Below are 17,445 nucleotides of genomic sequence, written 5' to 3' on the forward strand. Positions count from 1 at the left end.
CTTTTAGAAGCTTTTAGAAGCAGAGCTTAGAGGAGATCAGCTTGGAAGGCTGAGTTTTGCACAATGCAACCCTGAGGTTTGAGCAGCAGTGACACCTTGCTGCGTCTTGGAAGCTTTCCTGGATTGAAGAAGGGAGGAAGGGATTGTGACCATCTCATACTGCCTTTGGCTCCCTTTTCCCCCCCCATCTAGTACCACCCAGTGGGACCAGCTGAAGGGCAGCTTAACCGCATGCACATGGAGTTTGGGGAAAGGGTTCTGCTAGCAGGCTTTCCCCAGAGCCAGACTTTGTGGGACAAGTCACTTCTGCAGCTGGCTCAGAGCTGGCATTCACTCGGGCTGCTGAAAATTTAAGTAACAAACCAGATTCTTCATTTTTCCAGCGTAGTGGCCAAGGCTGAGTGCTACCAACGAGAAGACCTGCGAATTTCTCAGGGAAAAGCAGAGGCCAAAGGAAAGGCAGGCAAATAATGACGTGCCTGGAAAGAGAACATGTGCTCTGTCTTTATCATGGGGCTGAAATTTCAATGTATTCACTGTTAGGGACTAATGTATAATGCAGCCACGTATCATTTGTTGTACATTAGTCATGTTTGACTACTAGACTGCAGATATTGTCGAGTGAAAATTAATGAGACCATCCATTATTCAGCATGGCTGAGCTTTTTTTTTTTTTTTTTTTTTTTTTTTTATATAGAAAGGACGATGGGAAGCTGTGGATTCAGCCTCCACTAAAATCAATGGGAGTTTTCCCCTGGCCATTGAAGAATCTGTACCAGGCCCTCACTACACCACAGAGTATCTTTTGCCTGCAGTGCGTATTGCAGAATTCTACTTGCAGAAAACACTTCTGATTTTTCCCTCCCTCAATAAAATGAATGCTATCCTTCTCTCTCCTTCTCCCATCCAACCCCCTCAGTAAAATACCGTTTCCAATGAACAAAGAAGGAAGAAGAAAAGAAGAATAAAGAAGAAAGCCCACAGCAGCAAGCATGACAAAGGAGGAAAGTTTCTCTAATGAAAAGACCTGGAATGTCAAACCTGCAAAGGGGATGCTGTCACAAGTTGTTAGAGGTCATGTTAATGCCAGGACAGATAGTTTGGAAATCTCATTGTTGCCTATTTGCAAAAATCAAATCCAAGAGAAAGGAAGAACCCTTTTTGGAGTCTTTTGTCATATATTTTTCAGTCTCCCTTTTGCATCAACTAGGGTAGTTTTTGGTGAAGCTTGCAGGCAAGCTGAATTCCCTTATGTGAAAGTACTGCCTCCCTTGGAACTTTCAGGAGTTGTTTCTGAGCAAGTTATTGGCCTCAAGTAGGAATTGTCTGTCATTTCCTTCCCCAGAAGAGTCTACAAAAGGAATTTTACATTTCAGGAAAACTACCAAGTTATTTTGAAGATATAAATACATGAGGAGAAAACACAAGCTGACCAACGTGTCAAAGCCACTGATGTTTGATCCTTTTGTCTTTTGGAGGGGGTTGTAGAGTTGGAAGGGACCTGATGATGTATAGGAAGCTAGAGATGCTCCAGCCCAGCATAACTGGGAGTAGGAACCTAGACATAGGTGCTGGAGGACAGACACAGAAAGGAAACTGGACCTGTAGGTTCTGTAAAACTTTTTATAAAATCTGTCTTCTAAAACATGCTGGCCATGTAGTTGTGTTCTTTAGATCTTCTAGTTAAATGTGATTTGATCCTTCCCTCTGGACATTATAGCATGATATTCAAGCAACTAAAAATACAGCATTACTAACACCAGTACACCATGTGCGACATAAGGAAATGCAATATATTTCAGAAATGATAAGAAGAAAAAGAGGGAACCTTAAAATGCTAGTAAAGATGGCCCCTTGTTTTTAGAGTTGCTATTCTCGTGTGTTATTTTCTTTGTTTGTTTGATTCTCTATTTGGGATTTTTATTTTTTCTCAGGTTCCATTGGATCATTCTTCTAGATCTCATTCTACAGACAGTCAGCTGTTCCCTAGGCACAGAAGTACTAGAATTGGAGCTCCCCAGATGCCTGACAGTACCATCTTGCCTGCAGCCAATTTTGACACTCCACCTGAGCTTTCCTCTTGCTTGGATAATTCTGCTGCTAAACACAAGCTTTTAATAAAACCCAGGAACCAGAGATCCAGTAAAATAAGAAGATTTTCTCAGGTACTTGTGAAAAGAAACAGTATTGCCTTTACCACAAAACCAGGAAGTCCTTATTGGATGTTGTATTTCAAACTTGGATATAAGAAAAGTCAGATTGCAGCATAGGTATTTCATTGGGATTTAATAGCTGTTATTTGATGAGGCTACACACCTAGAGTAGGCACTAGGAACAGACTAAATATTATGAGATTACTTGTTAAATCTTGCTGTTTATGTAACAATTTCTTAAATTTACTGTTCAGTTCAACTCAGTATCTTGTTTGTGATGCAAAAGTTGGGGCTCACTGCTTCATTTCTTTAAGCAATTTTTTGACAAGTGTTGTGATAAACATTTGTACTTTTTCTAGTCTGAAAGGCCATATAAAATCTTGAGTCTTTGGGAGAGGATTGATGGAGCAGCTCTTCTAACTTTCCAAATATGAATTGCCTTATATTTTCAAAATGTACAGAAAGAATAACATTTGATTGGAGCCAAATTCTATATATTAGAACTGTTCTCAATTCATCCCTCTCCCTGCTCCAAAACTTGTAAACATCAGTGCACTACAAATCTGACATGCCTCCACAGGGAAACAAACAAACAAACAAGCAAAAGCTGTTAAAAAAAACCCCAACATTTTAAAACCATCCTTTTAAAACCCCACTTACCTGATTCCGTGTCATATTTTACAAAGACCTTAATGTTTGGCGTTTTTTTTTTCCTCTTGTAGAACAAAAGTTTGCAGCTCTTCCATAGTGTTTACACTGTACTATTTGTGGTTTCTTTCAAGGTTTTAAATACATTCAAGTCATTAAATTGGCTAGCTGAACACCAGGAATATTATTCTTTCTATCTCTAAATATTACTTCACTGATGTTCTGTATTTTCCAAAATCTTCGAGTGATCTTTAGGCTAAGTTGGGATCATTGTGAGAGAGCAACATAATGATGGAGGCCAGGTAATTAGAAAAGTATGTAAGGCAGTAGCTCAGGGATCAAACCTTCCCTTCTGCTGTAACATTGTTACCGAAACACAGCTGCTTTGCATGGTCTGCCTAAAAACTGCCAGATGGCTGAGCCCTCCTGGTTTTCCGTGGAGAGCATTGACATCTCTGTATAATACAATTTTTAATATTTTCCTGCCTGTCTCTGCCTGTGCATCTTGCTTCTGGCTAGCTGATAATCTGCTGCTTTTATGTTCCTGTGTATCTGGGTTGTGAATGCAGGTGGCATTGCAGTTCTGTCTTTCCAGTCTTGCAAAAAAAAGAAGTTGAAAGAACACAAAAAGTTCTCTTCAGAGGGCAAGTTTTGCGTTCTTAGAGTTAGGGCCTACATCCAAAACATATATTTACTCAACAAACTGTAGAGAATAAGTGAGCTAATACAGGCACCATATGAAAAGGTATATTCAGCAGCTTAATAATTTGCTTTCAACTGATCCTGTATATTTAGCTAGTCCTTACCTGAAGCTTAATCATAAGACCTCACAGATAATGACATATGCATTTATAAACTTTTATCAAAGAGTCTCACTCCTGAAAGAAAAAGACCTTTACACAAAGGAGGCAAGGCTGAAAAGCTGTATGGCAGTGGGATTAGACAGAAGAATGCCATATGGGGGGTTGGTACCCAGCTGGCACAGAGTGTCATAACCGGATGGACTTGTTAGGCTTTTGCTCTTCCTTCTATGTACCCTTCCCTCTTCAGTCATGCTTCAGGAAGAATGGGTTGTTTTATTTTTAATGGTAGTATGGAGTAGCAGAATACAAAAGGACAGATTTTTCTCTTTCAAGTGCTGCTTTTTGCCTAAGAGCAACACAACATAGCCAGTATGCTCTGGGGACTCAAGCGCCAACAACAGTCCAATGGCCATTGTTTTGATGAGCTTCCCATCTACAAAGGCATGAAAGCACTAGTTGTGCAGAAGGAAGTGTCACTCATTGCTTTTAAATTGCTTAAATACATTATTCCAGGATCTGCTTAGATAGAAAAGCATTCAGTAAGTAGGTTAAGAAAACAGCAAGCTCAGCACTGGAGGCAAGCGTTGCCTTCCTCTCTAGGATCTCAGCTGTAAATGTAATAATGAATGTGAAAAAAAGTGAATCTCTATATGGTGATGGGGCTTTCTGAATTTCTTTCTTGCAGAGGACCCAGTCTGAATCTCTGACTGATTTGAGCTTTACCTTAGAAGAAGAGGATGATAAAAAAGAGATGCAGGCAGACTTTCCAGATGCTGTGTTCAAACTCAGCAATCAAGACCTGCCATGCAGCACAGCTGCAGCACAGGATGTGGCTTCCTGGCCGAAGCCCAGAATGCCTGAGGACCTTCTCCCTGCTTTGAGACCAGTGATGATTCAGCCTACTTCTGAGTCTGCTGTTGTACAGGAAGCCCTGCTACCAGAGAACAAACCAGAGGGCTGCCAGCCAGCTCTGGAAAAAACACATGTGAAGTCTGAGTCCTCATCGCTGTTAGAAGGCAAAGACTGCCCAAGTTCTTCCTACTTCAGTCCAGACAAAGAAGTACAAAAGCAAGAAGAGTCCTCAGAAACACCAGTTCTGTTGTCTGAGGATGTGAGCAATGTGTCAAGCAATATCTTAAATCAAGAAAATGAGGGACTTCCTACTGTGTTTTCAGCAAATAAAACACCATCCAAAGAGGATATTTCAATTAGTATGAATAGTATTTGCTCAGAAGGGTCAGAAGAAAATGTACAGAAGGATTATCAGATACCTGTGGAAATGCCCTGTAATGAAGAGGCAAAGAAAGAGTTTGCTCTGTTGTCAGAGTCCAGCAAACAATTTTCCATAGGTTCTTCCCAGCCCATGGACCCATTCCATGTTTCACATCCTGCTTCCTCAACATGGATAGGATCATCTGCTTCCTGCTCTTTAGAGAAAACAAAGACTGCACAAGAGACAGATGCTTCTGATAAGGAAAACAGATGGTCACTGGTCCACAGGGAAGAACTTTTGGGTAAGAAAGCTGAAAAAGCATCAAATGAACTCAATGCTTTGAGAAAGTTTTCTGTTTCCTCTGCACGGGAGAGACCAAGGACCAGAAGCCTACACTTCCCAGAAAGATCAGAGTTGGAAGATCCATTAAATAGCGAGTTCTTCCTGTCCAAAGCAAAGGTCTCAAGAAATGAGAGGTGGAAAGAAGACATGCAAAAGGGATCAGATCTGGAAGAGGAAAAAAGTAGCAACAAAAAGCAGGCTTTGCTTCCAGGGTCTGACTCTGAGAACCCAGGCCAACCTACAGGAATTTTGGCTGGCAGTGTTTCTCCGGCTGTCAATGCAGTGCCGGTGCCAAGTGATTCTTCAGTGGTATCTCAGAATCAGCAAAGCTGTGAGGATAAAAGTCCTTTTCTAGTGAAACTTAGATCCACTTCACTGTCCTTGAAATACAAAGACAACTCCTCACCAGAATCAAAAGGAATTAAAAGATACAGTGCAGAGTTTCATTTAGAAAATGAGGGATTGACTTCCTTTCTAAAAAGCGATAAGACACAGATCAAAAAACCAAGCGATATGAATGGCAGTGATTCTTTAAATGAAAAGATCAAACCCAAAGCAAAGTCCTCTGAACAGCTTAGTAGCAAACCTCCATTGCCTAAAAAGCCAACCTTGCAAAGCATAGCCCTTCCAAATACTAGTGCAAGCAAGGAGAAGCAGGACAAAACTATTCACTCTCCTGAATCCAGAAATGAAGATAAAGACTTGGAGAAAAAGTCAAATTTTGGTAAAGTGCCTGGTAAGACTCCCAATACTTTATACAGTTACATTAACTCAGGGGGAATGGCCTCACCTGTGAGAGAGTGTGAGGCAGCCCTGCCATGTCACCACAACACTGGTGAGTGCAAGCTTATGGCTCTGCCTTCAGTCATGTTGCTCCCTGATTCTCCCTTGCTGAAAAGATGATCAGAAAGGCATCAGGGAAGAAGCAGCACTCAGAATACTGTATTTTCGCCTGTGATTTTTTTTAAAGGATGTTCAAAGTGACGCTCAAAAAATGAAGTGCATTAACAACTATTATGAAACAGAAATACCAAGCCACTAAGTGTCCCAATTTAGAGTGGTTGCATGGCAATTCAAAAGCCAGGAGCACATACTAAATGCAGTGCTCTGGGTGGGTTGAGTGACTCAGACCTCCAGACCTTCTTTTTCACCGTAGCATTGGGGCAGAAATATTAGTAACTGCCTGGCATGCTCAACATGCCATTTATTTATTGTCTCCTGTTAGCTTTGCTTATTAATTTATCTATCTTTATCATTAACCATTCCTTGTTTCAAAAGAAAAATTAACTGCCCTGCAGCTTCCTGGAGTTTTAAGCCAGCAGAGACCATAAGATCATGTCTACTACAGATTGTTAAATTTCATCCTGTTGTCTGCATTATATAATTGGGTTAAAGTTTAAAAAAAAATAAAATCAAGTCCTCTTGAGATTAATATATTCTGTGCTACAGGCAGAGAACAGAAAATGCTGGAAGTGGCACCACTGTCTGAGGTTTTTGCAACAGTAATCACGCTACGGGAAGTTCAGTCAAGCAATTCTAGTAGGAGACCTCTGCTCTTCACTTCCAAGAACAGACAATATGGGGAAAAAAATCTTTAGGTCTACTGATACGTGGGAGGAGCCTCTTCCCTGTTCTGAATTTGCCTGGTCATGGGTTTGATGTTAAGAATGTGAGGAGGAGATGCTGACCAGGCAAATGATTTGTGCCATTGCAGAGCTCCCCACCTCTGGTTGTGCTTCTCCAGTTGGGGTCACTCTTTGGGCTTCTAAATGGGGAAACAGCAAGCTGGGAGAAGACCTAAGGGCACAGCAGGCCACTTAACTGTAGGATGACAAAAGCCTCTTCCCGGTCCTAGAGGCAACCTGCTGATGTCCTGATTGTCATCCAGCTGCCATCTGCATCATCACAGATGTTGTTTCAGGGCTATGGCCATGGTTTTTTAGGGCATGTTTCCTATTATCCCAGTGGCCACAAAGGAGGGGCTCTGGCCTCCAGAGCGGGATGAGGTGCCCATGGCCATCCATTCAGAGCCTCTCCACACCCTTTAGGCAAAGTGTTTTCCCTTCATAAAATCCCTAATTTTCCCCTTAAATGCATTTCCCCCTCTGCCCTGTTCTAAAGAGCAGCTGATTATTTGTAGAGACATCCAAATCTCTCATTGATTTAGATTTTTGGGAGGGACATACCAGGAAGAAGTGAAAAGGATACCTAGCACAGTAGTGTTGGTCTGGTAGAAGACAGGGGAAGGCAGTGAAGGTACCAGCACGCAGCCTTTTTCTCACATTCCTCTTGCTGGGTCCTAGGGTGCCTGCAGTGGGAGGTGGGGGGGAGATGGAGGGTTCTGGCAGAAGGATAAGGGGAAAGAACCAATCCAGGGGGCACATTTCTCCTCCAGGCTTCTCCTCTACTCCTTGTCCTTGAGGCAAAGGAGCAAACTCCTTGTTCCAAGGCTCAGGACTGTCCTTTGCAAAACTGGGTCTGCAGGTGAGAGTCATGCCCTGGCCCCCCACGCACAGGTGCACACACCTAGAATTTGAACCTGGGGCTGCAGGTCAAGGAGCCAAGTTTTGGATATATTCCTGAGAGTTATTACACCAAATCTGTTCAGTGTGAAGTTGTTTAACACAGTGGTTCAGATTGGTCTGTGATTTCCTTAGCTAGTCTTCCTCCTTACCTACTGTCACACCAATCTTATTCTACCACCCTAAGCAAAGCTGCTACAAGATTTCCACTTCCAGCTTTTAGTCTCTTGGTAAGGGGTTCTGATATGTAGGCGGGCCAAGACTCAGAAATAGTTTAAATACAAAGCAGTCTGCTCCAAACTGACCTGAGGTCCTGTCTACTTCTCTACAGAACTGTCTCCTGAGACATCTGGCCAAGCACCCCTTTGTGCCAAATTACCACGTCAGCCTGAGGCTGTGGGTGAACAAGGTGTGCCCACTTCCTCTGGCTGCTCTGGCACCACACCAGTCTAAGGGGGGGGAATTTGCACCATGACCCCAGCAGCAATGCCCCTTCTCCAAGATTCAGTGGAGCCGTGGGATGCCATGAGGGCTTAGTAGGGCTGCACCCCTGCCCAAACACTGTTTTAAGCTTTTTGACACCTTTGCATGAGCACAGTGAGTTGGGAGCCTGTCTTTCCAACCACAAGCAGCAGAAATCTGACAAGCACGATCAGCTCAGCATTTGTGGCTTGTGGGGCTTACCAGCCAGGTCTGGCCTCATGGTCTGCTGGGACACTCAGGTTTTCTTTAATTTTTATTTGTCCAGTCACCCTTAATGCTGACACCCAGGTCTCTCATGGTCTTAGAGTTCATCAGCCCTTTTGAAGGGCTGTGGTCGCTGCTGAGAGACACTGGATGCTGTCAGGGAGTTTCTGCCCACAAAGTTTTAGGCAATTCCTGTGCTGAACAAGACAAGAAGCTGTGAAATGGTGGTGAAATTCCCTTTTCACGTTCACTCATCTTGAAAAAGTCAGTTTTCCATGTCATGGGGTGAGTGGGAGCAATTTGGTTCACTGGGTTCAGTTTTTAGCTTTTCAGTACTCCTGGTTCCAAAGGGAACAAGGAGGGCTGGTGGGATGCTGGCTGAGAAAGCAGCACTCCTGCTCCATGGTTTTCTGGGAAACTAGTGGGGGATTGCTTGGCCTCTGTGGGGCTGCAATGCAGCTCTTTAATTGCAGTGCAAATTAGTCACCCCAGGAGGAGTAATTTTTTGCATTTCTGGAGCTAAAGGCTTTGCAAGAATTAAAAGGTTAAGCTGTGTTGTTTGGGGCTGATGCACTTTGCTAGAAGTCCCATAAAGGGCAGAAACAAATAACGTGCTAACAGGTTATTACAGAAGTAAAACCACAAGCAATGCCTGTGTGAATGTGCATATGAGAGCATATAAAAATCAGTGACTGAGGAGCTATAGCAGGGGGATGTGCTTATAACAGAGAAAAGGAACTTGGGGAGGGACAGAGAACATAACAGTGAACAAAATTGGTGTGTGTTGTCTAGCAAATGCAGTCTCTGAAATAACAAGACAAGAAAAATGTTTCTCTACATACATAAAAAGGCATTGCTTTAATGCTTTCTGACTAAAGCTGAAAAGAAAGCTGTCTTTTTTTTCTTTTTCTTTATTTTTCAAAAAGAAGTTGCTTTTTCTGTTTTGACAGGCTATTTTGTAATATGGCTGTTTTCCAGCAGCGAAATAGACTTTGATGCAAACATAGCAGTTCCTTGTGTCAGAAAGACTCCTGGCATCAGTGGTATACATCCAACCAAAAATCAAATAAAAGAGCAGCATAGAGAAGAATGAAATATCAAAAATACTTAGCTGAATCTTTTAGAATAGCTTTGTCTGAAATTAAGGATTGGGTGTGTACACTCACACAAATATACATCATCCTTTAATAAACAAAGGGAAGTATGTAGGCCAGGAAATACTAAATGCCATACGAATTTGTAAAGCCCTTCCTTAAATAACTGGTGTTTTATAAATGAGCAAAGATACCACAGTGTGGAATTAAACATGCATGCATAAGCAGTGTTATAAAACAATGACATGGTTGTATACAGGGGGGTGTAAACTCCCTGTATGAAGTTGCTTGGATTAATTTTGAGTGTGTTTGCTTTTAAAATATGCAGAGAATCCACAAGTTAGCTTTGCTTGCTGCTAGAGGTATGTCTTTCAAAAGGCTCTAACATTCTGCCTCTGACCTTTCTCCTGAACAGATGTATGTAAAGAGCAACCACTGCTTGCAGTCCTTGCAGGCATAAGATGTTCCTTTTCAGGTATGAGATTGAAATGTTAGAAGGAGTCTCTGCTATATTCTGTACACACAAAGTTATTTAGATTTAATGAAAACAGGTACAATATCTGAGACTACCTGTGAAAGAAAAAAAATCAATCCCTAAATCCCAGGGTGATGTTTAAATACGTCTTTGCTGTGTTTATCCATATAAGCAGCACACACCCCCTCCAGATACACTTGAATACACTGAGTATGTCTGCCTGTCAATACACAGGAATAGGTATTTCTCTTCCTGTGTGTGCATATGAACCAATGCACAATAACAAGTGAATCACAGATCTCCTTTTGTACATAAAGATTAATGTTTTATCTCCATCCTATTGTTCACACAATTGACACACATAAACAGATAGTATCCAACTACCAATGAGAAGTGCTCACATTTATTTCCACAGTATTTAAGTAGAAGAAATTTCATCTGTAAGATAGGAGCTTTAGTCTGAGAAAATAAAAAAAGAAAGGCTGCTTTAGTAAGATGCTGAAGGAAGCAGATATGTCCCTTGCATGGGGCTGCAGCAGGAAAATTTCCCTGCTTCAGAACCTCTGAGGCAGCCAGTGGAGAGGAGCTCAGGTGATTCAGATCAGTGGGAGGCACTGTGCAGGTGTTCTATCATTCATTTGGCTTCAGACCTCATCTTCCACTGTCAGCTGCAGAAATGGTGAAGAACACAGATGAAGTGGCTGGTCTGGTGACTGTCTGCTTGTGTTTGATGGCTGTGGCAAAGAGGTGAAGGAAGGGCTTCAGCAGCCTCAGGGTGTGGTTTCCAGTGGCAGCAGAAGACCTTGGCAGCCTACATTAAATGCTAGTTTTAATATGTGGTGACAGCCCACTGTGGCTTGACAAGTTCTTACCTGGTATCTTCCCATTGTTGGTGACTTATCCCAAGGGGAGAAAGGGGCTCGCTTGTTTTTCAAAACTCAGGCCAAGCCAGTTCCAAGGAAAACAGGGAAATGCAATCACAAGGTTAAACCTGAGTGAATGAGAGACAAATAGCTGCCAGCAATATAATTTATTAGCTTATGAAGTTATTAAGTAATGACTTTGTTTAAAATTACACATTGTAGTAAGAACTGAAGAATATGATTCAGATTTTAGGGGTTTTTTGGTTTGGTTTTTTTTCAGAAAATCTCCTATGTGTAACTTGGAAGCAAGAGGCTCAGCCCTGCTTCACTGAAGGAGAAGTGAAATATGGTTTTTTTTGTAGCAGCTGTGGCCTGTTGAATTCACTCAGCTTCCCACAGAACATTTTTTACTGTATTGTCACCCTGAAAGTGGTATTTATTAACTGAGAACTGTTGTGCTAGCTGCTGTGCATGTGACAAGCAGGAGAAGCAGGAATTAGATTCTCCTTGTGAATACTCTTGGTTCCACTCTGGCTATCTGATTCCTTAAATGCTGTCCTTTACCACATGGTGAGCCATAAAAGCTTGTGAACTACCTCATGACCGGATGAGCTGGGATAGGGAGGGCTTGTTCCAGATAATCAGTTAGTCACTGAACTGAGGAAGATGATGTATGAGCAGCACTTCTCTTGTGAATAGTGGCTTCCTGAGGAAGCTTTTTGCCTTTCTGTGCCCCTCAAGGTACCAAGAGCTTCTTAGGAAAATTTCAGATCACCTTCAACTGCCAACTTACTTCACTGCACTATCTCAGGGATTACTTCACCACCTTCCAGCCTTCAGGCTGAAACAACAGTGTGCATGTACTGCCAAAAAACCTTCTCTAGTTGAAGGTGGGAGGATGTAAAGGACCTCTGGGCAATGGGGAAGGTAATAAATAGTGAAAGTGCTTCTTCTACCCCTGCAGTAATTCTAGCTGACAGATGAGGTAGCAAATCCTTCATGGGTTGCATGTGATTTGCTTAAAGATAAGGAGTTTCCCTTCCTTGCTTGCCTGCCTGGCCTTTTGCAGGAAAAGAGTCTCACAGGAACAAGGATGGAAAGGAATTGTATAAAGAAACAAGCAGCCCCTCCCAGGAAGAGTTCAGCTGTTCATGCTCTGTAGGTGACGCTACTCTGCTGTCCTAAATCAGGCCCGTACAGATCCACTTAAAATCTTTCAAGATTATGATAAAGAGTTTTTGTTCCCTGCTATCACAGGGCCATTCTGATGCTATCTTTTTCGGGTGATACTTGGCTCTAATTTGGCTATCTTCTAATTGGCATGACTAGGATGTCTGGCGTCTCATCAGGGAGAACTGTCTGAAGAGCAAAATTGCTTGATGCCTTCCTGAGAATATCTGCCTTGTGAAAAACATTTTTACAATAGCAGCCTCCAGACCTAACGCTGTTGGGCTGGGAGCCCTGTTGTGCTAGGCAATGCACATTGAAATAACAGAGAGATTAATCTTAAATCCATAAGGATGACAGAGAAACAAGAGCACAGGTAGCAATAAGAACATGACATATAGAGCAGTAAGTAGAGCCTGGGCATAGCAGTCAATTTGTTGGTATTGATTGTGTGGTGGGAGGAACAATGTGGGGTTCAGCTGGTGTTTACAGAAAACTCCTGTGGTGCAAGAGGGAAAATGGGACAAAACACAAAGGGTGATTTTGAGTCACAGAGACTAAGATGTACACTGCTAGCAGTCTCGAGGCAAAAGTCAGGTTCCCAGTATCGTGGAAAAGCTGGTGGGTGGATTGAAAAGGGTCTTCGGGGTAAAGATATTGGTGTTTGTGAGCATCCAGAAATTGCAGGCAGTGAAGGATGTTAAAAAGGTGGTGGAAAAGGATGCAAGTTGTGGTGTGTCTGTAGCTATACACAGAGCCTTCTCTTCTCTGAGCTGAGAAGAGATCTGTGTATGGGGGGGAAAGGGTATATTTGATGGAATGGATTTACAGGTGCAGGGAGATTTCAATGGGGAAACATCTTCATAATATTGAACATAACTACTGGATGGGTATTAGTTACATGATGCTAGGAAAGTGACTTGACTCAATTGGGTAGAAAGTAAATCAAGTGAAAAGCTACTTTATGTACTGAGTGAGGGATTCTGACCTCTGAGGAGCACTAGACATCACCATCATCTTCAGTAGTTGCGATCAATCTGTGTATCATAGGAGTGCTTTAGGAACTAATGAAATGTGGCTTTACTGGGCAATGCACTAACAGGTCCTGCTCAAATTGCTTATGACCTGAAAAGGTCCACATGGGTTCGAGGCCATTACCTGCAAACAAAGAGGGGGTGTGATGGCAGATGCATTAGCAAACATTACAACAACTCAGCTGCATGGGTTTACTCATGAAGCTCCTAATTATGTTTGTTCTAAAAGTCCCAGAGAAGAGAGCAGTCCTTGAGCTAGTTCCTTGAGGTAGTGGTTATCTTGGCAAACTGTAGAAGATAAAAGAAGGCTCCAGAAGGCGACATATAAAAAAAAAAAAAAAAAAAAAAAAAAAAAAAAAAAAAAAAGAAATAAGTGAGATGAAGAACAGAGAGAGGGAGAAACATAACAAGATAACAGAAGTTCCAACCAAGATGACCCGGTCAAGAGCAGACCACATCAAATGATGATAACTGGCATCACAGGGAGTTCCTATAAATATCATGACATTCCTGTAATGAATGCTGTACAGTGGAGCTATTCACTGGGTTGATGCAAAGCTACCAAATGTGGCAACTAATGATTCACTGTCATTAGTATGACAGTGGCCATATGGTGGACATCTTAGTCTGACACTGTTCTGTATATTTAAGGACATTGGTTGACAGAACTAAGTGTGTGCTTATTTTGCAAGTATTATGAAGCTAGAAAGCCTGTGGGCACACTGGGAGACAAGAATAGAAATCAGGGTTATCTTGAGAAAGTAGAAACCTGGCTTGGAAAGAATATTTTCATTACAGACAAGTAGAAAGTTCTGTTATATGTACAAAAATATTCCAGTGCATAGATACAAATGGGAAATAGAAGAGAGCTAAATACAAAACAGAAATAACATAATTGTGAATGAAACACATCACATTGACTGATGTGTACAGGCGACCATCTCAGGTGAACTGGAGGAGCCCTTCCACTTCACCTGATGCTAACGTTTAGTCTCAAATGCCATGTGCTAGTTTTGAGCACCGTATTTTGAAGATTTGGAGCAAATTAGGACAATTCCCACAAAAGCAAGAGTATATGACCAATCAGAAAAGTTTAAAAATAGGGAAAACGTGGTCTAAAACTTCAAATGCATAAAAGGCTGTGCATAGGAGTATGTGTACAGGTGTGTCCATAGTGTATAGGAGAAGATGGTAGGGATTCAACTTAGAGCAAAGAAGATTTAATTTACCAACGGAAAAAATCATGTAGAAGAATATCCAAGACATAGGACAGATAGGTGATCTAGGGGGACTGGGGCATCTGTCCATCTCTGGAGGGTTTTAAGAACAGATTAGACACGTATTTGTCAGGAAACAGTTTATGTGAAATTGATCTTGTAAGTGATCTTGCCTTGCAGCTGAAGGGTAGACTTGTTAACATCTTGAGATGTCTTCCAGTGTTATTCTCTATCACCCTGTAAAATTAGATGAAGTCAGGGCAGCTAGTGAAGAGAAGGGAAGATGATTATGGGCGAAACAGCTGTTGGCCTGGAAAGCCAGGACATAGGTGGGATGAAGTAATTTGCCATGCAAGAGAGAAGGAAAATAATTCAGTGTACAAGAGCCCTGCTTTAGATGCGCTGCATTTACAGAACTGGACTTCCTACCTTCTTTCTTTCAGAGGTTTCCCTGCAAGATCACACGATGTGCACATGAAGGGAATTGCAGGCATCAGCAGCCAAAATATCTTGCTTTGGCCTGGAAACAAAACTTGTGCTTCCTCTTTTTGTGGTTTTTAGCTGACATAGGCTTTACAGTATTTACTTGCTCAAATAACTGGTGTGTCTGAGGTGAGGTACAACGACTTGAGAAAATCCCTGGGCAAAGAAAGTCTGTGAGCTTTCCTAATGTGCCTGATTTTGCAGACTCCAACTCTTGAGACCATCATCCCTTTCATCTCCCAGGCTTTCACGAGGCATCTCAAATGTGCCTCCAGAGACATTTGCCTTATTCCTGACTGGGGCTACATTCCTTTAAAGCAGACCTCCAGATCCACAGGGTCCTGTGCCCCGGTGGCCCATCTCTGTTCCAACACAGCAGTTTAGACCCCAGGGACTCTGGGGCAGTAATCCTTCCTGGCTGGTTCTGCCTCTTCCTGGCTCCCTGAACAGAATGCTGGCTAGATAACAAACTTGTCCTCAGGGCAGGACCACACATGATTTAAAGATGAGAAGCTTAATCTCTGCCCTGAAATAGCTTTCTGTAAATCAGGGTACATTAGTCAAAAGAAACATCTGAGAAAGGTTAAGTTGTCTTTCCTTATGGCTCTAAGATGGGTCTAGGGGTGTTAATACTGTTCTTGTTCCTCTTTTAAATCATGCAGAGGCTCCATATTAGTTGGAAAACTGAATTTTGGGTGCAGTGTGAGCCAGTGAAGAAGTGGAGAACCTGGGTGCTGGTACCAACAAAGGAGCTGAGGCTTTTCTCTTGGTACAGTTCTGCTCAGTGTATAGACAGGATTTCTCGTCACAGAATACCTGAATAGAGGGTATTCCACTTCCCCATATCTCTGGATACTGCTTGTCCCTGCTGTGAGGACAGCAAGGTAGCATTTCTGATCCTGAAGGTCCTTTCCAACCATGATGATTCTGTGATTCTGAGTGAAGGGTTTTTTTAATTTATTTAATTTTTTTTTTAAATTCTTGTCTCACTGAAATCTCAGTTCTGGTAGAGCACAGTGAAAGTGACTGGCCCTAGAGGGACTGTCATCAGGGATAAGCCAAAGCAAAGCTCAGGTCAAAAGACTGTGAACTAACCCTGTGGTTTTAGCAGCGTTTCTGTGAGATCAGATGCCACAGAGTCTGCTGCTCTGCAGCATCCACAGCATCTGCAGGCATCAAGGAGTGGTGTGAGGGAGGCTGCTCCTAAAGGGGTGGGAAAGGAAGGCATGAACCAGAGTAAGGCATTGGCAGCTGCTTTGTGGGCATAAGAAGAGCAGGAGCTGAGGGCAGCCACAGCAGGGATGTCTTTGCCACACCATGGTCCAGATGTGTCCAGCCTTGAATCAGCTGCTGCTTGTCTCTAAGAGGCCACGAAGCAGATGGGAGGAGGAGGTGGAAGGGGAAACCTTGGAAAATAGGCAGATTAATGGAACTTGATTCATATTTCTGTATCTCCCTCATATGAGCACGCTGACACCATGACTTTAGCCAATGAGGCAAAGTGCTTTTCAACAGTAGAATTTAAAACAGTGAGCCCAGGAAGGCTGCTGTTTGTAGACCAAACTAAACAGCATTCCCATTTAGTAAGGCTGGTCACACACCCAGGGACCAATCCGTGCGGTGAGCAAGTGTGGGCTAATTACAGCTCTTTCTAATAACCATGTACATAAACAATCTGTCAGCAGAGAGAAGCCTGCCTCCCCCCATGGCTGCTGGAGACTCCAGAAGAGATCCCAACAGTCCTACAGAGCCAGCTTGGATTTCCATAGCAAGACAGAAGCAGAGGGGCATGCAGCAAGAGAAGGAACTTGACAGAGAAAAACCTGTGGCTCCAGATATTAAGTCCGATGCAGAGAAACAGAATAAAGAGAAGGAACAAGCAGAGGTATTTATAGTACAAATTTGTGATGCTTTCGTATCGCCTTCCTGTAGTATTCTTTGGATCTACTGCTGTGTTACCAGTCATCCTGTAATGATTACAGATGCTTAATGAGAATAATCATACATAACAAAGATGTTGCTCTTGGAAATGTATTACAGATTTAGAGTTTCCTTATTGTTCAGGTAGGTAAATTTATATCTCCGAGAAATTCTGGAGCTATGTGAGGTGTGTGAAATCTCTTGGGTGCTCAATATATATTTACCAGAACTAATGTGTGTATTGCATGCTAAAATATCAGAAATGGGGTGCTAAATTGTCCAGTCTCAGATCTCTCTCAATACAGAGGGAACACATTCTCTTTTACTATTCTTCTAAGCACAGCATTTCATTGAAACTCCTATACTTCCTGACTGGTTTAACACTGAATGAACAACTCAGTCCCAGAAGCTCCTAGATAACAATTTTTAGAGCCTTGAGAAGTGAAAGAAGATAAAAATAACTTTTGCACTCACAGGAAGTGCCAAGATAAAAATTCTGGTTCCCTGTATATGGATAACTCAGATGCCCATGTGGTGCCATGGAATACGGGCTGACGCTTCAAAGATGCCATGCAAAAGAGGGTGATACCTGTAAAAAGTGATTTTTCCCAGGTGACAAAACCAGGCCATTCAAAGGTCTTGCCATTAATGCAGAGTACTAACAAGGCTTCTCTGCTACTGGGCTCACAGAGGCAGCAGTGTGTGGATGCTGCCTCTATTGCCTCCTGCACAGTAAGAACCCTGTGCTGATGCAGGAACGTATGTGTCCTATACCAGTGTAACACTCCCAGTGCAAATGGCCTACCCTCTTGCCTCAGATGGTA

The 17,445-nt window shown here is 42.5% G+C and overlaps 1 protein-coding gene and 1 long non-coding RNA gene across 8 annotated transcripts in view; one reads left to right on the top strand and one right to left on the bottom strand.

Annotated features, from left to right (window-relative positions):
* Positions 1-17,445, top strand: part of CRACDL (CRACD like) — a 64,990-nt gene that overhangs the window by 45,354 nt on the left and 2,191 nt on the right. For 3 of the 7 annotated variants that reach the window (XM_071745617.1, XM_071745646.1, XM_071745608.1), the window contains 5 exons: positions 698-814; positions 1,935-2,165; positions 4,290-5,895; positions 9,878-9,937; positions 16,384-16,586. In XM_071745617.1, coding sequence (XP_071601718.1) covers positions 698-814; positions 1,935-2,165; positions 4,290-5,895; positions 9,878-9,937; positions 16,384-16,586 — 2,217 coding nt within the window. The remainder of the gene's footprint in view (positions 1-697; positions 815-1,934; positions 2,166-4,289; positions 5,896-9,877; positions 9,938-16,383; positions 16,587-17,445) is intronic. The other 4 variants (XM_071745636.1, XM_071745653.1, XM_071745626.1 and 1 more) reach the window with 4 other exon arrangements.
* The window catches only part of LOC139797271 (uncharacterized), a 42,706-nt gene that overhangs the window by 5,653 nt on the left and 19,608 nt on the right, over positions 1-17,445 (bottom strand). The window lies entirely within an intron of this gene.

This window comes from Heliangelus exortis, chromosome 1 (assembly GCF_036169615.1).
Source record: "Heliangelus exortis chromosome 1, bHelExo1.hap1, whole genome shotgun sequence".
Lineage (NCBI taxonomy): Eukaryota > Metazoa > Chordata > Aves > Apodiformes > Trochilidae > Heliangelus > Heliangelus exortis.